Here is a 24,517-nt window from a genome sequence, read left to right as displayed (position 1 = left end):
GTTGGGGGCGGGGAGGTTGGGGGCTGGAGTGCATCTACCAAATCCCTGGCCTGAGGCTTACTGAGGATCTCCTGCAGCCACGCCACAGGGACCTTTATAAGCCCCAGAGCGGAGTAGGAAGGAGAAGCCAGCCCTCTTCTGCTGCCTAAAGTTGGAGATCCGGGACCGGTTTCGGACTCCTGGAAAATTAAAGGGTTCACACAGGCAAATCCAGAAAATGTGGAAACTGTTAACAATTATGACTATTTAGGGCGCCCTCAGCCTGTCCTGGGCTAAGTGGTTTGCACAATGTTACCAAATCCTTCCACTGTGAGACCCTAGGACAGCTCCTTAATTCTCATGTGCCTATCTGTACAATGGGGAAACAGTTCCATCCCTCAAGATGTTGTTTAAGAAGATCAAGAAAGGCAGATCCAGTTCCAGTAAAGATGTGTAGTCCAGCACCTGACATGAACATCAGCTATCATTTACTATTATTAATATAGATAGGGTTGCAGAAGCAAAGAGATAAAGGAACAGACCCACATCACTTGGCAGGGAACAGTGAGTGACAAAGGACCCACCACAGGTGCCTCTGAGCCAGGGAACTGGTCTCTTCATGGTGGCTGTAAACTTGAGATCTGACCTTAACTGGTGTGTTAGCTCAGGATCTCTAAGCAAGAAAAATCTGTATTGGGTAACTGTGTGTATGTGTGTGTGTGTGTATCAGGGGAGGGTTTTGTGGGCTTACAAAAAAGGAGAGAGGCAGCCAGCAGGAAGGTCCTGATGGAGAGCAGGTCCCTGGAGGATGAAGTGGTGGATAAAGAGGCTCCCATATCTTTACCACTAAGCAGAGGGAGAAGGGGTGGAGGAGGCAGAGAGTGGTGCTGAACCTCAGGGCCAGTCCCAAGGGACCATTCACTCCTGGAGCCCAGGCCAGTGATACAACTGTTTTGTGAGCTCTCTAGAAAGCAGGCACTTCCTGGGGTCTTTTGAGTCCTTTGGGATCTCCCAGCTGGGAGGATCTCCCATGGAACAGGGCCTGCAGGGCATGAGGTAACCATGGAGGCAACAGGAATAGAAAGCAACCCCTCTCAGCCAGGTCTGTGGAAAGTCCTGAGATGGTTAGCTGGCTGCAAGGTCACTGGGTCTAATACCAAGGACAAGAAGGTCAAGAACTGGAGTCAAATAGAATCCTGTAGCTCAGAAATGAAAATGTTCCTATCAAGCTTCCGGAAAAGAGCTCGAAAACCACTATGCATGAACAAGCAAGCAACCCAAATATCCCATGTGAAGTCCCAGGTCACTTTATAGATTAGTAAACTCAAAAAGGACTGGAGACCTGTCCAGGGTTCTGTGGGCCACCGAATATATGAACTGGGAACTTGAATTCTGACTGTAGATTGCCAGCTTGGACCTGGAGCCCATGGCAGTGTTTGGCCAGACTGGGGAGAAAGTTCTGGAAAAGGGGCTCTAGGTTATCTGGAAGATAGTTCTGAAAGCATACTCACGTCCCATACTGAGCAACAGCTGTGGGTCTTTGAGCAAGATGATCTCTCTGAACATTACTCTAAAATGACATCTGTAAAATGGCATGTCAACATGAATACACATGAGCAGGGAGCTGAGGGGCAGTTTGATGTCCTCCATGACCTCCAACCCCAGCTGTGCTGCTTGCAGTTAAGTCTCCCAGCTGATGGAGAAGACATATTGGCCACACTTTAGGGAACCAAATCCTGCTTGGGTTTTGTGTATTTCTAAATATCAGTCTGTCCTTGCAGAACTGAGCAAATGTTCAACCCAGACACACTTTGTCCTGTTTTCTCTTTGCCCACATTGGTGCTTACTGGAGATTTGGGGCTGGAAAGTGCTTTTCTTGCAGTTTTGTGATACATCGCATTGTACTGTTTTCAACTCGGTGCTCTGTCAGTACTTCTCAGCTTCTCAAGTGATCTAGCAGAACATCTTAGTGAGACCTTTGCTTCATGAAACAGGAATGGGAGGATATTTTCAGTCCCCATGGAAGACATAACCAGTGATCCCAGTGAAATGGTATTTTTGCTGTTCTAGACTACGTTAGCAGAAACCTTCCTGATCTTTCCCTTCTCCCTGCTCCCTACTAACTCATGCACAAGCTTTCGATGATTTGAAAACCTCTACTGATTTATTTATTTAGCCCTGGCTCTATAAGATCTAATTTTGTTCTTAATGAGAATAATACTCAAATTATTTTTTTTAAAAATGATTACTTTCCTAAAAATTCCCAACTGAGGTTTCTAAATAGGCATTCATTCAGATCATACTTTTTTTCTTTTCTCCTTCCTTCCTTCCTTCCTTCCTTATTTTATTTTTATTTTATTGTTGCTGGGAATTGAATCCAGGAGTGCTTTACCGCTGAGCTGCATCCCCAGCCCTTAGGGTCTGAGTCTGTCCTTGAACTTTGAGGTCCTCTTGCCTCAGCCTCTTGAGTCTTTTGGATTACAGGCATGCAACACCATGTCCAGCTACATTCAGATTATTCTAAAGTTGATCCAGGTCCCTGGGCATTGAACACTCAACCAATTCTTGGTTCAATCAGTCACCACTGAAAGAATCATAGAAATCCAGACTCAAAATAAATGCATTTTGTTTTTTTGGAACCTAGGTCAGAGATGGAAGAGTATTGTATAGTTTTGTAATCAGTTTCATTCTGTATATAGCTAATACATCCCTATACTAAACACACCAAGGAAAAGTAAATATACCTTCTTGGGTCTACAGCAGATTTCTATGTATTGTTCTTTCAGTCTGGACGTATCCACATAATTGTAAGATTTTCTCCTCCATATTGCTTATAGGCACTTTTCAGCTAAAAGCAAGAGTTACATGCTTGAATTGACACGAAAAGGGAATAAACAAAAAGTAGACTCTGGATAAAAGAGTTTTCATCTATGAATGATGGTGGGGAGGATAAGAAAGAGATCATGGTTACAGACGATACATGCATCTATCCATCCAATCAGTAGGAAAAGCCTAAAACCATTCATGGTAAAATTTTCAAGAAACCTATAGCTGGGAGAGAGATGTGAAGTGTACTTCTTTTTCCCCTAAAGGTAAGTGATGGATGGGCACCATTTGTGACCTTAGCAATAATTGTGAGTTTGGTGCCAAGTTTAGTGCCAACTGGCTGAATGCAGCAACTTGGGCCAACTCCCAGGGAACAGAAAGAAAGGACCCCATGTTCTTAGAAGGCTCCAGAAGAAGGAGATTGGAACAAGGAAAATTCTGGATTGGTCATCTATATAACTGACCACAAAGAAAATGTACCTTCAAATTGACCGCTGATATTCAAGACTAAAAATCTTAGTTCCTTCCCTCTACTTCCATTGACTGAAACATTCAATGAGTGAAAAGACTGAAGAATTGTCCAGAATAAAGGAGGTTAAAAAGACTTAGCCACTAAATGTACTATGTGATACTGGATACGATTTGGGATCAGAAAAAAATTGCTAAAAGGACATTATTGGCATTGTTGGAAAATTTTGAATATGGATGGATTGTACTGTTTATCAAATAACTGCTAAATTTTCCAAGTGTGGATATGGAAAAGAATACTTTTTGTGCTTCAGAAGATCTACACTGAAGTATTTGGTGTTAACAGCCATGATGTCTGCAGATTACTCTTAAAGGATTCAGCAAAAATAAATGTATCTATGTTTTATATAATATGCATGTAGAAAGAAAAAGCACAGAGAAACAAAATGAGAAGTGCTGAAGCTAGACAAAGAGAATACGAAAACTGATGTACTATTCTCACAACTTTTAAGTTTTAATTTTTTTCAAAATAAAACTTAGAAATAAAAAATTGTCTTTGATAAGGCATGATGGCACATGTGTATAGTCCGAGCTACTTGGGAGGCTGAGGCAGGAGGATCACTTCAGTCTAGAGGTTCAAGGTCAGGCCAGACTATCTGGGGAAATAAAAAAGGAATTTGTTTATAAATTTTACTTTAAGAGATCTCAGTTTTCTTTTATTTATATGCTGGTTATAAGTGCAGTATAATTATCTGATATAATTATATGGAATATATGAAAAATTTTATATTTAATTTACAAAATGCTCCCTCCCAATTTCAGAGATGTCACGATGAATACATTTCTAATATTTTGTGAATTTATGCAGAAGTATTGACTTTCTAAAAGATTCCATTTGGACTCTTAAAAAGTGGAAGATTAAGATATTTCTGTATAGTAAAGGCAACCATTGCCAGTTTGGAGCAAGTCTGGATTAAAAGTATTATAGAAGCAACAGGTTGTAAGCAACAGAGGTCTGGGGTGAGCAGGTTTGACCCAAGTGGTCATTTCACTCCCATGGGAGTGAAAACATCTAACTCATCAACTCGTTGCTGCAACTGACTCCCTTTCTGGGTACATGATGCTGAGGGCCCATCACCCCCAGAAGAATCTGAGCTACATTCAGTCCCCAAATCACTGAAGAATCATTTTGGTTTTACAAACCATCACATAAGATTAGTGTTAGTTGTGTTTTATTGCTGTCACAATTGTGTGTGTATTTAATATCGTTTTCCAGTTAAAAAGCAACCACAAACTTGGATGTGCTGTGTTTGTGTTGTTTAAATTGCTTCAACAGCAATGACTTGAAGACAGCACAAGTTCCATAAGAATGTTTTTGGCCTTCAAAAAAGAGTACTCAAGTACTCTGTGGTGAATTCCCATGCTCTTCTCCTGAGACTGACAGCACCTCAATTTGGTGGTTCCTGGCTGTGTACTTGGAGGTGCTTCAGTAAGTCTGACAGCAGAGTGTAAATAAGTCTGGGGGGCGGGGTTCATGCATCATTTGTGACCTCCTCATAGGGCCCTTGTGCTCTGCTCCAAGCTAGGAATGAATATGATTCTGTGCAAAGCACCAGGTTATTCGTACACACATGCACTCTCTCATACTCACACATTGAGACATGGCATTTTCATGAAATTCTTTGTTCCATCTTCCCTATAGCTCAGCACATCTCCTCGTCCCTATGCCCAACTCCTTTCCCTGTGAGGCCTTCTTATCAGTATTACTAGAAAAAGAAGCACTAGGGACTGAGAGTCTACCCTCATGCACCCAGTTCCTTCTGTCGGTCAACCCTCTGGACATGCAAACTGCACACTGCTTGCTCTCAGTCAGAGACCACTCTGAATTAGCCAAATGTCATCCATTTGTTCCTACAGATAATTATGCTTTTTCCAGCACTTAAATTCACAAATACTTATGGGGCATTCACTGTATGTTTATGCTTTTAAAGACCCTTGACCAAGAGGGCTCCCGTCCTTTAGAGTGGACCTCCTCAAGCTCTCCTGGCTGCTGCCTTCTTCCCTGCCTCTGGCTCCTGCTCCTCAGAATCATAGTTTTTTTCATGCAAAGTGCCACAGTCAGGATGGCCAACAACAACCATGTCATCTTACAGTACTGAAGGCTGGAAGTCTGAGAGTCTGTTGTCAGTCTCACACCTTGATTGACAAGCTTGTTTTTTTCTGAGTCTTTGCTCTGGCTTATGGATGGCCATCTTCTTGTCGTCCCCCCTGTGTCTTCACATGGCACTGCAGATTAGATCTTAAATGCTCCCCAAAGGTCCATGTTAAAGGCTTGGTCCAATAGTGTTATTGGAAATGGTAGAACTTTTAAGAGGAGGAGCTTAATGGAAGATTTAGATCCCTGGGGGAGTATCCTTGAAGGGGATTATAGGACCCTGTTCTCTTCCTCTCTTTCTCTTTCATACTCAACAATTAGGTTCCTCCGCCACATGCTTCTGCCATGATGTACTGCCTTATCATAGGCCCCAAAGTAACAAAGCCAAATAATCATGGAGTACAACTTCCAAAACTGTGAGCCAAAATAAACCTTTCTGTTCATAAGTTGTAAATTTGAGGTATTTGTTACAGTAACAAAAATCTGATTGATTCATGTCCTTTATTAGGCATGGCAGAGATGACTAACACACATGGTCTTTCCTCTGTACATATCTGACATAATCTCTTCTTCTTGTAAGGCCACCAGTTATATGGAATTAAAGCCCTTCTATATGCCTTCATTTTATCTTAACTACTTTAAAGGCTCTATCTCCAAATATAGTCACATTCTGAAGTACTAGAGGTTGACTCAACATAGGAATTTGGGGAGGACACAGTATCAATTACTGAGCCCCTCAAAGACTGTTTATGTCCTTGGAAAGTTCTAATAGGATCTCAACCACTTTTATGGGACTCTCATCAAACCCTTATCCAAACCCCCTTTGTGATGTCAAATTTCTGGCCCATGCCTTACAAATTCTCTCTTTCTCTCTCTCTCTTTTTTTCTTTTGTACTGAGGAATGAACCCAGGGGCATTTTCCACGGAGCCACATCCCCAGACCTTCTTACTTTTTGAGACAGGGTCTCACTAAGTTGCTGAGACTGGCATCAAATTTCTGATCCTTCTGCCTCTGTGACCTGCATTGCTCCAGTCTCCTGTGCCATCTCACCTAACTACATGTTATTCTTTTTGTTTTTTTCCACTATTAGAATTCAATTTATTTTTTATGTACAAATAGTTTTATTAATTGATTCTTTTTAGTTATAAATAACAGCAGATTCCATTTTGATATGATTATACAAGCAGGGAGTTTATCTTATTCTAGTTAGAGTGCCACTCTCATGGATGTACATGGTGGTGGGATTCACTGTGCTGTTTTCATATACGTACCTGGGAAAACTAGGTCAGATTCATCCCACTGTCTTTCCTTTGCTTACCCCCACTCCCTTCCCTCCATTCCCCATTATCTAATCCACTGTCTTTCTGTTCTTCTCCTCACTGCCCTCTCTTATTGTGGGTTAGTTTCCACCTATCAGAGAAAACCTTCTTAACATCTCCACTTCTCTGTTTCTCCTTTTATCTCCTGGTCAATTTCCTCATCTCCTTCCCCTCCTCCTGTTATTCTCCTTACATGGCCCTATGTAGGTGATTTTTTCCCTGTCCTGGACTCATCGTCTTTGCCCTTTCTCTCAATTGGGTTCCCACCATGGTTGAGGACCTTCCCACCTAAAACTTTCGACCTGTGTAAGAAATAAGGACACACTTTCAAACCAGCTTTGTCATTTCACTCTTTTGAGTTGGTTGAGTCCTTATCCACTATAAAGTGCTAAGAAAATTAAAGCTAATTTAATTCTGAAGAACCAGGGTTTAAGATGTCAAGAGCTAGGTTTCTCACATTGCGGTCTGAAGACCACGAATGTGAACAAGAACCTGCGCGCCCCCCGCTCCCGCCACACACAAAGTTATTTCAAACTGAGGCACTGTTACAATGAAATGTTTCATTGCCTTTTTCTCAGAAGACACACTTGCTAAACTCAAAACATGATATAAACTAAAGGGAAAAAATTGTCAACTGGTACCCCCCCAAAAATTTATCAACTAGTGATAATCACTTGGACATTTCATTGTGTTTGCAATATTTCCATGAATTTCTGTTATCTAGTGTGATCTGCTCTGAATGTGTCCCCCAAAAGTTCAAGTGTTAGAAAAAATCCCCAAATTTATGTTAATGTACTCGGAGGTGGGTCTTCGGGTGGTAGTTAGGATTACATGAGATCTTGAGGGTGGGCCCCCATAGTGGCCTTATAAGAGGAGGAAGACAGACCCAAGCAGATATGCTTGCTCAGTCTTACCATGTGATACATCTCCACACCATGTTTTGTTTTCAGAAAGAATACCCCCATCAGATACCAGAGCCATGATCTTGGACTTCCCATCCTCCAGAACCATGAGCCATATAAACATAGATTTTTTTTTATAAATTACTTAGTTTCAGGTATTTTGTTGTAGAAACCAAAAATGTACTAAGAAATAGTGAATGGGCTATTTTCCGTGTTATTTCCTTTTTAGTCATAGTTATTTTTCTTTTTTTATTAGGAATAATGTTGCTGTGAATATTGTGTGGATGCGTTTTCAAATTTACACCTATGTTACCTTTAAGAGTTTTAGTTTTAGCTCTTTTCCATTTGGCGTCTTTTCCATTTTGAGTTAATCTTTATGTATGGTGTGAGGGAAGGATCCAACTTCACTCTTCTGCATGCAGATATCCAGATGTCCCAGTACCATTTATAAAAAAGATTATTCTTTCTCCTTTGACTTAACTTAGTATTCCTTCTTGAAAAGGTCATTGACCATACATGTACAGATTTATTTCTGATTATCATGTTCATTTAACATTTTTTTGAGATAACCATTTGTTCTTTCAATATGAAGTATTTCTAGATGCAATAATTTTAATTAATCAAGGGATGATGCAAACTTAGTAATGGTGAATTATCCCTTTCATATTCAGTTATATTTAATTAGTGATCATTTTGTGTTTATAAGTGGGACTCATATGTCATTTACTTCATGTCATCTTTGTCAGGCTTTGTCACCAGGTTTATGTAAGTCTTGTGAAATGAGTTCCATCTTTTTCTATGGCTTGGGAAAATGAAGTTTAAAGTAGTTTATAATCTAGAATGTTTGGGGTCCCCCTGAACCCTCCAGTTTCCCCTATCTCTGGAGGTCACAGGTCTCTGTAAATTGATAGGTTTAAACCACAAGTTACACTTAACTCACTTGAGGAAGTAGTCACTACCTTAAGAATAATTGTGTCCTCTCCTCCTCCCTCCATGTCAGCTGAAGCCATCCTTTCCTTAAAAGGTTTGCTTACCTGAAGTTGTTGCTATCCTTCATTTGTCCTAAATACCTATCAGCTTTTCCCTGGTCTCCAGTTGTTGCTACTTAATCTAAAGAAAATACAGCCTGTGGAGCTGACATGTTTGCTCTCCTAAATACCTTGCATCTGTCTTTACATTAAAGTATGAGTGCTGGTGTGATGGTAAAACATAGGTTTGGTGCCAGGCTGCCTGGTTATGAAAAACACCTGCATATGGGCACAAATCTGTCTTCATCCTAGTTTACCACTCTTCCAAGCTCCACTCCCTTTCTAGATGTTCCTATCTTAAACTCAGCATCTTCAAAAGGGGGCTTAGCTTCTCAGTCAACCGTTGTCATCCTCCCGCTCCTCCTCCTCCACCCACCCCCCCTCCTTCCCCTTCTCTTCCTCCTCAGTGTTCCTTTATTTGCAAATGGCACCAACATTCAACAACCATCCAAGAAAAAAATTTAAAAATCCATAAGTTATTCTGAACGCTTTACTCTCACCACCCTCAACAACCACCCGCCATGCTCCATTGTTTCAATCTTTAAAATTTCTCTTCAGTTCCTCCTGCCAGCATCTCTACCTAAGCTTCCTGTCCTCTGTGTTGCTCTCCTACCCATCCTTTACCCCATTCATTGAGGTGATCTTTCTCAAACGCAAATATGACTTGCTTAAAATCTTTCCTTGTTATTTGGTGGGGAGTGCTCAAGTTCCTTAATTTGGGCTCCAAAGTTCTACCTGACCTAATCTGTGCACAACAGAGGATACAAAACCACTCATTTGAAGCCCGTCGTTTTCCTATCTACTCATTCCTCTCTCTCTCCTGCTTGCCTCCTCAGACTTTCCCAGTTTTTCTTGCACAATCAGTTTCTCTCTCTCTGCTAGATCCTCTCCATTACCACATAGGTTTACTCTATCAACTTTGGTTTTTAGTTTCCTTTGGTCCAGCTATAAACATTTTTTTCTTCTAGCTAAACTTGCCAGCAGGGATGTCTCATGCTTGTCCCTGGAGGTTTGTCTTGTGTCCATGACTGACCATGACCTTTCCCCTTCTTGGCCACTGAGACTGCTTCATTAGAGCCATGAGCAACCTCCAGGCACCAAAGGAGGTGGGAAACATCTCATCGTCTCCTTACTCTAACTCTCCCTGGCACTTAATACTTCTCACCATCCTGAGAATCATATTTTCTTTCTTTGTTGACTTTGAAGAAAAATCTTAGAACATGCACTACACCCCATTTCTTATTTTCCAGATCCTATTACTGGGGTAGAGTTTGTAGAGTTGAAAATAACCTCATGCTAACTCTGCACTACCTACCCACTCTTGGGGCCTAACATGTTACCATTCATGTGCTGTTATCTTCCTTATTTAGGTTTTCAATTCAGACTTGTCGGAGTTCTAAATTAGAAACCTCTTTCTATTCCACATCTCTACTTCAATACGCCATCAGCATTTAGAAGAGCCCATGTCCTAACTGACCCCTGTCACCCTACCCACACTTATTCCTGCATGTCTACATGCAGGCAATGCTCACACATACGGTCACACACACACACACACACACACACACACACAGACATGCTCATTGCAAACCTGTACACACTTACACACACACAAACTTGCACACACAATCACACTGATCCTCCTCCCAAAGTCCTTCCTTATCAATTAACGCCCACACTCCTCATCTGCTCCTGCTAGGAACCAGAGTCCCCCTTGAGAACCCCCTGCTGCGTCTTCACTTGTGCCCATCCCCAAGTCTTTTGGTCTCTAATTTCCCAGGGTCTTGAATATAACCATTCCTATCCCTCTTGGCTTGTGACCAGCCTTGTCCAAGTCATTCCCTTCCCTGGCCTGGACTTGTGCAATAGGCTCCTAAATGATCTCTCTACTTCTCACTTTCCCCTTTTAGCTGCCATCCCAACCCATACACTGCAAAGATAGCTTTTTTAAAATATGAAATTGTCACTTTTTCTTAAAACCAGCTGCACTTAGTATGAGGCATAAGCTGAGACAGCATGACTGAGGACAGCCTCAGAGCTGAAACCTTAGAGGTGAGCAAAGAGATAGCCGGAGGGTTAGCCCGAGGAAAGACAGGAAAGGGTTGCATTCCACTTCAGAGAGAATGCAGGCGCAAAGGCTCTAAGGTATGAAAGCTTTGATAAGTTAGGGAAAGAAAACATTCTATGTGGTTGGAGCACAGTGAGGCAGAGAATGCTAACAGATGGTGGAAAGAGTGGCAAAGGCTGAGTTATGTAGGGCCCTATAGGCCATGAAAAAGTACTTTAATAATTATTTTAAGATATATATATATATATATATATATATATTTCCCCTCACCCACTGGCCATAAGCTCCACATACAGACATGGATTGCTTTTCCCCCCTTTGCTCACTTTTTATTCCCCATGCTTAGTACAATGCCTGGAACATGCAGCCAGGTCAAAGCACCTGTCAATTCCCAAAATGTACTGTGTCTTCTCTCCTCTAAGGTCCCTGTTTTGGTCTAACTCATCAGGGGATAGCTGTATCTGAAGATATTTTTTTATTATTTCTGCAACTGCAGGGGAGGCAATGCTACTGACAGCTATTGGTTAGAGGCCAGCTAAAAAACATTTAGCCTACGATGTCAACAAAGCTGCCATTGAGAACCCTTACCCTAGTTTAGACCACCTATCCTCCAAGTCCTGTGAGCAGTGCCTCTTCTGGAAAGGTTTAGCCTCCTGATCAAATGGTGTGTATCTGAGGCTCCTCTTCTGGGATCACCAACTTCCTCCATGTGATCCATCCTTTTGCCTGTTTTATGTCATGGAAGTGATAGAGTTTGGTGTATAGTGGAGCCCCTTATCCCAAAATCTGAACTCTGAAATGCTCCAAAGTATGAACTCTGAAATGCTCCAAAATCTGAAATTTTTGAGCTCTGATATAACATTACAAGTGGAAAATTCTATACTTGACTTGTCTAGATGGGTCACAGTTAAAACAGGCAAGCTATCCCAGCAGCTCAGGAGGCTGAGGCAGGAGGATTGCTAGTTCAAAGCCAGCCTCAGCAAAAGCGAGGTGGTAAGCAACTCACTGAGACCCTGTCTCTAAGTAAAATACAAAATAGGGCTGAGGGTATGGTTTAGTGGTTGAGTGCCTCTGAGTTCAATCCCCGGTACCCACCCACCCCCCAAAATAAACAGGCACACTAAAAGTATTATATAAAATTACCTTCAAGATATAAGGAGCATATGGGAACATAAATGAAATTTATATTTAGACTTTGCTCCCATCCCCCCAAAATCCCACACCCCATATATTTCCGGTACCAAGCCCTCCAGATAAGGGATGCTGCTCAGCCTGTATGTGCTCCAGCAGCTGGTATATCTAATGCAAACTGGATGGAAATTGATAGCTTTTATTGAATGAGTGCAGCCTCCCCCCCACCACCTGCAGGGGAAATGGGTTGAAAGGTGTAAGTGAATTTCATGGCAACATTTAAACCCATATAGTGGACACCTGTGAACTCACAGAAGGACTTCCCCAGCCTTGTGTCTATCCTGCAAAGCTACCTGACTCCCCAGGTGTGTGCTAGTTCATAACCTACAGAAATAGCCACTTCTTATGGGTACGACCTGAAAACATGGTCCACTCAATTAGTCACTGCCTTCTTAGAGTTATTCAAGTTTAATCCCAATAACATAAGACATAGAACTAGGGCATATGACAGATTCCTAACAATGAAAAAAAAATAGGGCGGAAGCTTCATTTGCAGTTGGCTTGCTTGTGAGTCACATCTACTTATAGAGCAAGCATGGGCCTGCTGATGCCCAGCAAAAATAGAAATCCCTGTAGTCACACACTTGTGTTTCTGATCTTGTGCCCACCATCAGGAATGCTCAAAGCCTTCTGCTTTGGATTCAGGTTTGAAACAGACGCTGGTGGAAATGCTGTGCCCTGGGGAAGGGCCTCTTCCCCTCCTGTCTTGCTGCTCCAAGCTCCATTGCTTTCTTCCTCCAAGACCCTGGTCCTCTCTCCCTGCCCAGGTGGCTCTGTTCCTGCTGACTGGGGAAGGAGCAGCCCCAGGTGCTGCAGGTGAGGGCAGGGGTGGGCACCTCACCTCCAGCTCACTGCTGCTGCTGCTGCTGCTGCTGCTGCTGCTGCTTCTCCTCCTCCTCCTCCTCCTGCTGTGAAAGAAGCACCTTGCTCTGGGACCTGGAACATTCACTACTGTTAGAAAGGCTTTGTTCCTCTTCCTCCAGCGGTTGGTCCTGCCCTTGGCCCTGGGTCTTCCTCCTCTCCAGCATCTCCTCAAAAAAGATCTGGCAGCTGAAGCCTTCTCGGATGCCATGTTGGGCATGCTCCAGCAATGCCTCCAGTGAGGGGAAGACACGGCAGCAGGCCAAGCAGCGGAGCCCATAGTTGGTGGTGACCAGCCAGTCTGGGTGGGTCCGCAGGTCCTGGAGGCAGCACTCCAGTGGCTCCAGCAGCTCTGCGTCGTCGGTCTCTGGACAGCAGTTGTTTTTGCTGGCTTCCAACTCCCAGTGCAGGTCAGTGTTGGAAGCCATCTCAAAGGAAGAGCCTTTCCGCCTCTGTCTCTTGATGAACTCGGCTTCACGGATGCGGGGCTTCCCGCTGACCGGCTGGAAGCCAGTTTCTGTCTCCCAGGCCACTGCCACTCCACGTACTGTCTGCACTCGGGTGTAGAGGGCACACAAGCTCTGCGGGGTGGCGTCCTGGTCGTTGCACATACAGGAGAAGCAAGACCGGTATTGGGAGTAGGACTGGTAATCTGAGGACTGGGATGATGGAGAGCTGCTCCAGCCCAGCATCCCCCGAGCCCGGGCTGTGAAGAGGGCGTCCTTCTCATGGGGAAGGGTAGGTCCTGGCTCTGGAGATGTTTCCTCATTCTTTATGTTTCCTGAGAAGCAGAAGGACATTCTCATCAGTGCCCTCTCCAAGGGATTCGTATATTACCTACTTCAGCAGCCACAGATTCTGGATGGTACAGGCTTTGGGGGCCCCAGGGCAGGTCCCATAACCTGTCTTTACCAGTTTCCTCATAACTCGGAGATACAATAGTGCCTACAGTGTGCAGTGATGGTAAGCATCAAGTAATTATATGCAATGTTATCACCAAAGACTTGAATAAGCCCCCCGAAGCCATCATCTGGTGAATAAACAGATTGTATAGCCACAGGATGCAATTCTATCCAGGAAAAAAAAATGAATAAACTATGGATATGTGCAACAATATGGGTGAATCTCTAATGCATTCGATAAATGAAAGAAGCCAGATATAAAAGGCTGCACAATTTTTGATTCCATTTAGATGACATTCTAGAAAAGGCAAATTTATAGGAACAGAACAGGCTGCCAAGAGCTGGCAGCAAGGACTAAGGGGTGGGGAGGAAGGCCCTGACCATAAAGGTACATGAGGGAACCCTTGAGAGTTATAATGCTCTGTATCTTGATCCAGGTGGTGCTTACACATATGTACGCTTGTAACAATGCTTAAAATTTGTACATTTAAAATCTGTGAAGTTTTTGAACATACATAACAGTGAAACCTATGTACAAAAACAACGAATGGCAAGTGCTTTGGCCATTCAACCACTCCTTCTCCTTCTCAGTTTGTGACATATCTCTGTTTTACCCAGAGGAGCATCTCCCCCATCCCTCCTTGAACCCTGACTGTATCCATCACCATATACGCGCTTGCCATGTTTTAACTCCTTTAATATTCAAAACAATCCTAAGAAACTGCGTCATTATGAACTCCCATTTGACAGATGAGGAAACTGAGGCACAGAGACTTTAAATGACTCGTGGAGCCACTTGGCCTCCAGAGCAAATGCTACCCTGAGGACACATCCTTTGCCCAAGGACATATCCTGGTAGCTTTCAAATGGATGTTCTAGATAAACTTGAATCAATTTATTATAAAGAAATTTTTACATCACTGCTAAAGTCAAAGGATTAACGTGTTATTTCTTCAAAGACACATAAAAATAAACATACAACGGTGAACATTTCACATTTTCAAACATATATCTCCTGAAACCACCTTGGGTACTTGAATAGCAGCTTAGGTCTCCTGTAAAGACTGATTTCCTCCTTCATCACCATCAATTTTGATGGTGAACACACCCCTAATGCCTTCCCCTGGGTCTCCGTCCCAGAGAGTATACCTAGCTCAACTCCAGCCCTTCCTTTTGACCCACCTGGATGGCACAATTCCATATTCTCTTCTGTGGACTCAAGGCTGGTCACGCTGAGGGTGGTCCCATCAATGGGTGACTGTTCTCCCCTGTGGTCCATGAAAAAGCGTCTCATGATTTGAAATCAGCACCCAGGGTCTCAGTGCTCCAGCTGTTTGGTGAAAGTTGGCTTGGGCTGTACTGAAGCCCTCTGGCTGGCCCCAGCCCAGTGGCTGCTGGGCTCTTCACGGTCACTAGGATCCTGACTATATTCTATGATGTCATCAGTGACATGGGTCTGTTCTATGACTCATGGCAAGGACAGAGACCCAGCCAGGGTGATAGGAGAGGTTTCCCAGTGTGAGCTCATTTCCTCCTGAGACCTTTTCTGTCTGGTGTGTTATCAGGGATACAAACACAAAACACAGATGCATACATGTATGCATATAAAGACATGAAATATAAACACATACATAGACACTTATACACACATAGACATGTGCACACACATGCATGATCACATAAGTTAAAAATGCTTGAACACACACAAATATTCTATACAGTAGCATGAACACACAAAACACATCCATACACACCTGGATATGAAAGACACACACATTCACTTAACCCCACAAACATACACACACACAAACTCACACCAGGTGCACTCGACCGACACACACGCTCACATACCTACCTCATCACCCCACATCCAAGTGGGCTTACTTCACACCATGGACACAGGATGAAAAAAAAAAATCTCACCTCCTCTATATTACCTAGCCCAGAGTTCCCACCTGGTCCTCTTTAGGCTCTTGGCCCTCTGAGCCTCCACCTGTCTCCTGTATATATACCCTGGCTCCGTTCCTGCAGCTCCAGACTTCTCTCTGCTGCTCAAACATTACCAGGGGTCCTCCTCTGCCACGCTCAGGGCCTGGTATTTGTTTTTCCTCCTGTCTTTCTAGGCTCTCTCCCCTGCCTCCCTGTGGGGCTCACTCATGACCATCTCTGCTGAAATGTCACCCCATCAGAGAAGGCTGCTCATACCACAAAGGAAAGCGTACTCTTCAGCTCTCCATCTCTGTTGCCTGAGACTAACTGGCTTTTTGTTATGGTGTCACCACCCTCAGGAATACATAATTCATGTGTGTGTCCCATGTACTTACCTGTATCTGTCTCTTCCTCCTTAAAAGCTAGCTCCAAGAAGGTAGAGATGTCCTTTCTTTCCCCCATTATATTCCTAGTATCTAGAGCAATGTTTAACATATTACCAAACACTCTGGAAATAATTGTCAAGTTAATGGATGAATAAGCAACCAACACATCAGGTTGACAAGGGCATCCCGTGCCTCATGGAGCTGGCTGCTCTCTCTGCACCTCAGATCTCTGCAGCTCCAAGGCATGCTGGTTCTCTCCCAGGAGGACTCTGAGACTCGACTCTCCTGCACTTGCACAAACCATGCTTTGGCCACAGTCAGCCTGGCACAAATCCAGCACGCCTTGTCTCTTAGCTCCAGGATGTCCTCACATTTGAATATACTTCCTCTAGCGCACTCAGCACCATTTTGCTCTGCAGCTAATTCTTTCCCAACCCCTGCTCAGTCCCATCAATCCTATTTAGAATTTCCTAAAAGGTGATGGATTGAAAATAATCCTAATATTCCAGAAGCAATACCAACATCATCCACACAGCTAGCATTTTCCTGCCTCCTTCTCTTGCCCAGAGGGTGAGGTCCCTGCATGGAGGAAAATAGGGAGCTCCAATGAATGATGAAAAGTCACACCTGCAACAACAAAGAGACATTCTTTTTTCTTTCTGGTACCCAGGGGTGCTTAACCACTGAGCCATATTTTCAGTACTCTTTAGTGTTTTATTTTGAGACAGTCTCCCTAAGTTGCTTAGGGCATTGCTAAATTGCTGAGGCTGGCTTTGAACCTGGGATCCTCCTGCCTCAGCAGTTGCAGGGATTACAGGCATGCACCACTGCACTCTAAAAGTATTTTTTCTAGCCAAATAAATACAGAGAACTGCCTTACAAAAACAAGGGTGTAACAGCACACACACAAAAATAAGATCAACAATATGACAGTTAATTGAGAAATAAATATTTTAAGTTAGAATTTCTTTCTTTCTCTCTTTCTCTCTCTCTCTCTCTCTCTCTCTCTCTCTCTCTCTCTCTCTCTTTCTTTTTTTGTACTTGGGTTTGAATCCCTGAGCAACATCCCCCATCCCTTTCTTGGTGGGGAGTATGCACTGGAGGTTGAGACCAGGGACATGTTACCACTGAGCTTCATCCCCATTCCTTTTTATTTTGGGGGACAAGATCTCACTAAGTTGCTGAGGCTGGTCTTGAGATCCTCCTGCCTCAACCTCCAGAATCATTGGGATTACAGACATGTGCCACCATACCTATCTGGGGGAGGTTAAAATTTTTAAGGGATAATGTCAATAACAAATGTATGGAGGAAAAGAAGGCTCAGCCAATTAAATGATACACAAGATTGTATTTACTATTATAAAAAATTAACTTTGGTGTGAAACAACTAGAATGGTTTCATATGGTTCAGATGTTGTGTTTTAATTAAAAATATGTAGAAAGAAAATACAAATTAACATTTATAATTATAGGGTTGATTTTCTCCACTTAAAATGATAATCTTCACAAGCATTATGGGTCTTGGTCATTTTCCTTAACTTCATTGTTTTAAAAATATCTTACTGTTTCAATTTGCATTTCTCTCTCTTTTAGTGAGACTAAACAGAAAAACAAGTAAAGGAAATGAACAGGGAATTCCCATGAGAAGAAATGCAGATGGCTGGTGAATGTATGAGAAGATGTTCAATCCAATTTTAATAAGGGAACTACAACTCTAAAAACCATGATATACAGTACATCAGTTTCCACCTATAACATAGGCAAGAGTTAACATGATTGACAACACCAAGTTCTGGTGAGGATTCAAGAAAATGAATTTTCTTATACTGTATTTTTAACAATGTAATTTTCCTTCTCAGAGGAAATGTGGTGATACCCTTTACAATTACAAGTGGGCATATTCTTTCATCAAACACTTATCTATCACCCTTTTCCTGATAAACAGTCACTTTGGGGCTACATACATAAAATGGCACCTAGGGAATTATTTACTGCAGCAACATTTAATAATAGAAAAATAGGAAACATTTCAAAGATTCATCAAAATAGAGAAATGGTTAAATAAATTACAACATAATCAAATTATGGAATACTGCTCTATAATTTTAAAAAGAAGTACTGATAAATTCCTTTCACATGAAAATTCAAGATGCAAGAGAATGTAGAGATGGTCCTATGTATGTAAAAATTAAACATGACATTCTTCTTCACAAAAGCCCCAAATCAAATTCTATAGTGTCCATTATGCAAAGGCACATAGAACATCTGAAAATAACCACACCTGAGGAAACAGCATTGACCTCAGAAGAGGAGAAAGATAAGATGAAGCTCTGGGAGTCTGGATTTCCCAAAGATTGCTACGCCAATGTATATTCTATCCTACATGCTCTCCTTACACATGACAGGATCCCTTGTTCTGAACCTGAGTGGATTTTGTAACTGCTTCATCCAATAGAATCCAGAGGAGTGATGCTTTGTGACTGTTGGTGGAAGCTCATAAAAGATGATATGGCTTGCACTCTCTTTTCGACTCATCCACCATGTTGTGAGGAAGCTCATATTACATGAAGAGGCCACAGGAAGGTGTTCTAAGCAACAGGTTTCAGTTAGCCATCAGATGTGTAAGTGAAAGTGACTCCAGATGATTCTGCCTCCAAGCTTTCGCATTTCATCTAGGGCCCTGGACATCACAGGGTAAAGACAAGCCACCACCTCTGTGCCCTGCCTGAATTCTCCCATCCACAGAAACTGAGCATAGTAAAAGGTGTTTTTTAGGCACTAGATTTTGGGATAATTTGCTTTGCAGCCAAAATAATTGAATGGCTGTTGATTGTTACTATAATACTTAAATATGCCCTAGTAGGACAGCTCATAGACTAGTCTCTGTGTTCTGTGTGCCTCCCTTGTCCGGTCAGGGAAACTTAATGGCCAGTGAGCACTGCGGACAACTTGGACGATGGCTCCCATCACCACCTTTCTTTTTAGTCTGGTGTGCATGTCCATCTACTTCAGCAGTACTAAGCCTGACCCTATATGAAACTACTTTACCAAACAGACAACCAGGTTTACAAATGGTTGTCTTTGTCTTTAGCCTTATATTTTCTGGTCTCCGCACCATTTGCCCAAGTCCCTTGATTCAGTGAATTTTCCCCTAGAATCTACATGTGATCTTTCTGATCCTCTCAGTGTCCCCACCAGGTGGGCACTGTTAATCCTCCTTGTAGATAGGGAGTTGGGTGGTCCAGAGGGGTGCAGGTGTGTGGTTGAGGATGGCGGCGGGTGGGGGGGGGTCTTCCATCTCAAGCCCTGAAGGCAGGGCTACTTTGCCAAGCTGCTCTCAAAGCTGCCCCCTAGGCTGCTCCCCAGGATACAGCTGAGAGTGAAGCCCCTCTAGTGGCGTGCAGTCATCCTTCACCCTCATGTGGCCTCTGGGCTGCCTCTGCTCATGGAAAAGGCCTCTATCCCAGCCCCTCTGCTTGCTCCATGCTACTCAGCTGAGACCACCCATCTAGGGTTCCCGCGCACCCCCACCCCCTACCCCCCATCCCAGCGCCTGCAGTTTTCCAGCTGGTTCTCTGGTCTTGCCAGGAATCTCCTTGCTTCACTGCCGTAGCCAACAGGGGTGGTGTGCAAAACCCCAAAAGGACCAACGCAGCACTTTCTTGGAGCGCTGTCTGACTCCAGGCCAACTCCTTGCACACATCGCATGTGAGCCCTAAACTTCATCCAGAAGGCCTGGAGTCTTTTCTTTCAAATCCTGCTCTTCCCAGCCTCTGTTTTTCTGAGAGGAAGGCAGCTAACAGGAAACAAACCAGCCACAGCCACTTCAGGAAGCAGAGACACCGCATCTCACTCGCTTTCCTTTGCTTCTAACATCGGAGATGGGTTTGTGCCATCACCCAGGCTACCGGCAGCATCAGACCATTCATCCCAACACCAGGGAGAGTCCAGAAATAGCCTGTTCTCCTGGCCACGGAGGCTGAGATGGCAGGCAGGACGCATGGGTCGGTGCTTGAGGCATTTCTGTGGCTGCGCCCTGTGTAACTGTTTCAAGTGGTGGAGGTTCTTCTCTTCACACTAAAAGTAGGACTCCTTGAGTGGGGATGACTACCCTGCCGCCCTCCCCAAAGTACTGCTGGGATCAGACTTAGTACCCGGGGGAGGGAGGGAAGTCGGCAGCTGCCCCAGATGCTGTGGGGCCAGGTGTAGGCAGGAGGAGATGGGGGGAGGGGGCGTTGGCAGTGGAGGAATTAAGGATGACCTCATCCTTGTGTTCATTCTGCAGAGAAAATGCCAGAAGCCATCAGACAAGTTGAGGATTGAAATGGGGAAGTATTATCTTTTGAGTTCATTTTCTGTTGTTTCTCGTAACTATTTAAAAAGAAGTGAGTCAGTACCCCGTATAAGAAATGTAATGGGAAGAACTCCTTCTCAGGTCCTGCAAGCAAATGGGGAAGGAAGCTCTGCTTTTGTTTTCCTTCAAACTTAATAACAGGCTATTCCTTTTGCACGGTCTGTTTGTCACTGTCTTGGGGTTTTGACCTTCATTTCCAGGCACCCACACAAAAAGCCTAGGATTTCTCAGTCATCAGAGATCAGGGAAGAGCAAGTCCCTGGATCTGAGCCCTCAGGAACATCTATGTCCCCACCCTGGGGTCCAGAGACCTCCTCTCTCCTGCTCAGCTCTGGCTCAGTGGGACTGTAATATTTAAGGAGGTTGCTGAAGGCAGAAGAATCTGCGTCTAACACATGCTTTCTTGTAAGGGTGATCCAAGCCAGGACATCCCACTGGACACACACATGACCAGAGCTCCAGCATCCCAGCCGCTAACCACACCCTTCGAATGTTCTTAGAGAGCCACACAGGAAGCTCCAGGGAAAGGGCTGGGCCTTTCCTTTCTCTATGTCCAAAATGATCTGGCCAGGGGCCACCTGGAAACAGCTCTCAGGCTGCAGTTGCTAAGTCTTACTGCATGAGCCTCCCAGCTGCATGGCCCAGGTCTCTGACTTGGGGGATGAGAACCGAGGACCCCAAAGGCCAACAGTGAGTTACCTCAATTTCTAAGTATGCTGTGCATACCCTGGTGCAGACTTCAGCTCACATACAAGGCATATGGGTGTTAGTTGCTAGAAAATAGCATGTGCATTCACAGGTTATCCCTGAGCAGAACTGGAATGATTTATTTTTTATCCTCACTATTAGAATAGTTATTTCAGAAACTGCCTTAAGATTGGCTTCTTCCCACGCCATCCTTCAGAGATGATGTGGTTGCTTAATGGATGGAAGAGTTGTCCCAAGGGAGGGCAGCAACTCTGTTCCTTCCCCAGCACACTACCCAAAACCTTGAGCGGATCCCAGACTCTCTAGTAATTAATAGGGATGGGGTGAGGGACTTCTGGGAAGGGTGGATCAGGCTACATGAAATTCCCACAAGAGAGTTCCCAAGAAAAGAATCTGAGGCCAAAGCATAGGGACCAGAACATGAATCAGTCCATTCAAGCCACACCTGTCAGCTGCCCACTGTGTCCCCTCCAGTGCAGTGAGATTGCATAGACATTGACTGAGACACCAGCTTCTAGCTTCACCACATACATGCCCCAGGCCTGAGCTTTGCCTCTAGTAGGGAGGTCTGGTCCTAATGTCCCTTCATTGCTCCAGTCACTCAGCATATTCACAGGAGGACCTCAAGGGAAAGAGAAATGGTTTCAGTGGGGGCAGAACTGGGCTCTTGAACATTCATAGTGCAACAGGGAGTGAGCAGAAAGGACCAAAGCAGCATGCCTTCCACCTCTTCTACCTATGTCACCTGAAGCAGCCAGCATCACGGGGAGGAGAGAAGAACCCTGACAATGTTGGTGGGAAGGAGAAAGTCAACTTTGATTCACTTTATAAGAAAAAGACAGCTGTATTAGTCTGCTTTTTATTGCTATAACAAAATACCCAAGGTTAGGTATTTTATAAAGAAAATAGGTCTATTTGGCTCATGATTCTGGTGACCGGAAAATCCAAACATTATGGTGCTGCCATATGGTGAGGACCTGCTGGCTGTATCACATCATGGTGGAGAAGTGGAAAGGGAAACAGCTCCCTGCAGAAGAGTCCAAGCACAGGGAATGGTGGCCTCACTTTTTTTGTTTTTTTTTAGTAGTAGGTGGACTCAATACCCCCATTTTATTTTTATGTGGTGCTGAGGATCAAACCCAGAGTCTCATGCATTCTAGGTGAGCTCCCTACTTCTGAGCCACAACCCCAGCCCGGTGGTCTCACTTTGTAACAATTAGTCCTCTTGAGAGTACAAAACCAGTCCTTTGAGAACTACAGTGATTTCCTAGGGTGATGTTCCCATGACCTGATCACTTTCTACTAGGCACCACCTTATATAGAGCCACCACCTTTAAACACCGATACTTTGTGGCACCAAACTTCTGGCATGTGGGCCTTTCAGGTCATATACAACCCATAGCAAGAACTCTTCTCAGAAGTCAATCCCAGTTCACCCTGGCTGTCTGAAATTCAACAAAGATGGTAGAGATGGGAGGCCAGCGTATAGGAATCTTCTATTATGTACAAGACAAGACAGTAGGCGTCTGCCTATTACTCAACGTTCAATTTCTAGTTTTAAAATTATTTACAATAAACCTGAAAATAATTCAGCAAATGTATTGTTCCTTTATTAGCTATAACACTTAATTGACTATGTAGCACAATTTCACAGATTATGGGACATTACAGTGAAATATCACTGACCCATCTAGAAGATGATTTTTATACTATCTGCCTGCCTTAGCACAATAGATGTAAATGGCTCGTACTTGAACCACAGTGGAGACACAAACATCAGTAATCGATAAGGAGCAGTCACTGCAGGCTGCACCACCTAACCCACAACAAAATTAAAGAGATCACAGAAAAGCCAAACTATAATAATTAAGAGGCAAGAATAACAGCAATTGGAAACTGATCTCTCAAGTCCTCAGGATGAGAGTCCAGAAACAAAGCTGCTCTCTCCACATCGCCCTCTGTCCAGACTGAAATGTGTGCAGGAAGCTCTGTGGCCTGAGCATCAGAGGGCGTAGCAGGACCCCCAGGCTCAGTCCTTGAAAGTCTAATATGGACTACTTTAAAATACAACTGCCAAAATAACTCAGATGGCTAAGGTATAGCCCTTGGTCAAATGTTAAAAATGAAAGTTAGTGTCCCAGCTCAAACCATTCCTCCATAAGAAGGGAAAAAGTACTTGGCATTTGTAAGGTGTTCACAGCCAAAAAGGACATCTAGTGGTGTGCAGGGACCAGCTAGTGCTCGTAAGCTAGTGAGAACCAGTGGTTAAATCTCTCAAGAACTTTGCAAGCTAGTTGTTAAACATAGCCATTATCAAAATCAAAGTCATATAAACTATAAAATCATATAAGTCACATAAAATAAATGTTATTAAAGACAAAATTAATAAAATACTAAAAAAAATCCACTTCTGCCACATGCAGTGGTATATGCCTATTATCCGAGCAACTCAGGAGATGGGAGCAGGAAGATCACAAGTTCAAGGCCAGTTTCACCAATTTAACAAAACCTTTAGCAGCTTAGCAATAACCTGCCTCAAAATAAAAAAAAAATAATAAGAAGAAGAAGGGCTGAAGACGTAGCTCAGTGGTGAAGCACTCCTGGGTTCAACTTCCAGTTAAGGAAAAAAAAAAAAAGTTGCTCCAGGTGAGTGGTTCTGGGGCTTGTGTGTCTGCTAGGGTTGGTAGGGTTGAAGAATTCCTGGGTTTAATAGGTGAAAGAAAAACGGAAACAATGGAATTCCACATAGTTAATAAAGAAATGGAAAATATGTTCACAATGTCATGAGTGAAAAATATACTATATAATCCCAGTTATGTGAAACCTAGTGCATGTGCACATATGTACACATCCACACACATGTACAGTCTGGGATTAGGCATACCTGAACCTTAATGGTGTGTATTTCTGTATGGAAAGGGGATTCCTCATTCTTTAGTTTATTTTCTAATTTTTCTATAATAATCATGTGTCAAGGGACAAAATTACAATAGTTTAGTTTAATTTTTTTTAATTTTTTTTTTAGGTGGACACAATGTCTTTATTTTATTTTTAGTGGTGCTGAGAATCGAACCCAGTGCCTCACGCATGCTAGGTGAGCGCTCTACCACTTGAGCCACATCCCCAGCTTCAGTTTAGTTTAAATTTTTAATTGGCTTTATTTTTTATTCTACAATCAAGCAACAAGTCATTCTATAAAATAGAATAAGTATTTAAATGGGCTGAGAAGAAGAGTTTGGTTTTAGGGACAGAAAAGGGCTGAAAAAGCAGAAAAAAAAAATAAAATGTATGTCATTAACATATATTTTCAAAATTAAATAACATTTTCAAGTTATTTTCCCAGTAAAACAAGGTCAGGCAGACAGAACAAGAGAGAAATAATCAATTGGTTAACATCAGCTTGCATTTTTGTTTAAGGATTAAGGCGGAAAAAAAAAAAA

General features: G+C 43.2%; 1 protein-coding gene across 4 annotated transcripts in view; it reads right to left on the bottom strand.

The window, feature by feature from the left end:
* Positions 1-24,151, bottom strand: part of Fam170b (family with sequence similarity 170 member B) — a 32,792-nt gene extending 8,641 nt beyond the window's left edge. Inside the window, exons 1-4 of one of the 4 annotated variants that reach the window (XM_048807490.1) lie at positions 16,025-24,151; positions 14,883-14,968; positions 12,779-13,579; positions 3,696-3,929 (exon numbers count right to left, since the gene is read on the bottom strand). In XM_048807490.1, the coding sequence (XP_048663447.1) occupies positions 12,786-13,579; positions 14,883-14,901 (813 nt within the window). In that variant the 5' untranslated portion in view covers positions 14,902-14,968; positions 16,025-24,151 and the 3' untranslated portion in view covers positions 3,696-3,929; positions 12,779-12,785. The other 3 variants (XM_048807489.1, XM_015498908.2, XM_048807488.1) reach the window with 3 other exon arrangements.
* Between the last annotated feature and the right edge of the window lie 366 nt (positions 24,152-24,517).

Source organism: Marmota marmota, unplaced genomic scaffold (assembly GCF_001458135.2).
Source record: "Marmota marmota marmota unplaced genomic scaffold, marMar, whole genome shotgun sequence".
Lineage (NCBI taxonomy): Eukaryota > Metazoa > Chordata > Mammalia > Rodentia > Sciuridae > Marmota > Marmota marmota.
Note: the sequence above shows the minus strand (reverse complement) of the source record. Positions and strands in the feature narration are given on the sequence as shown.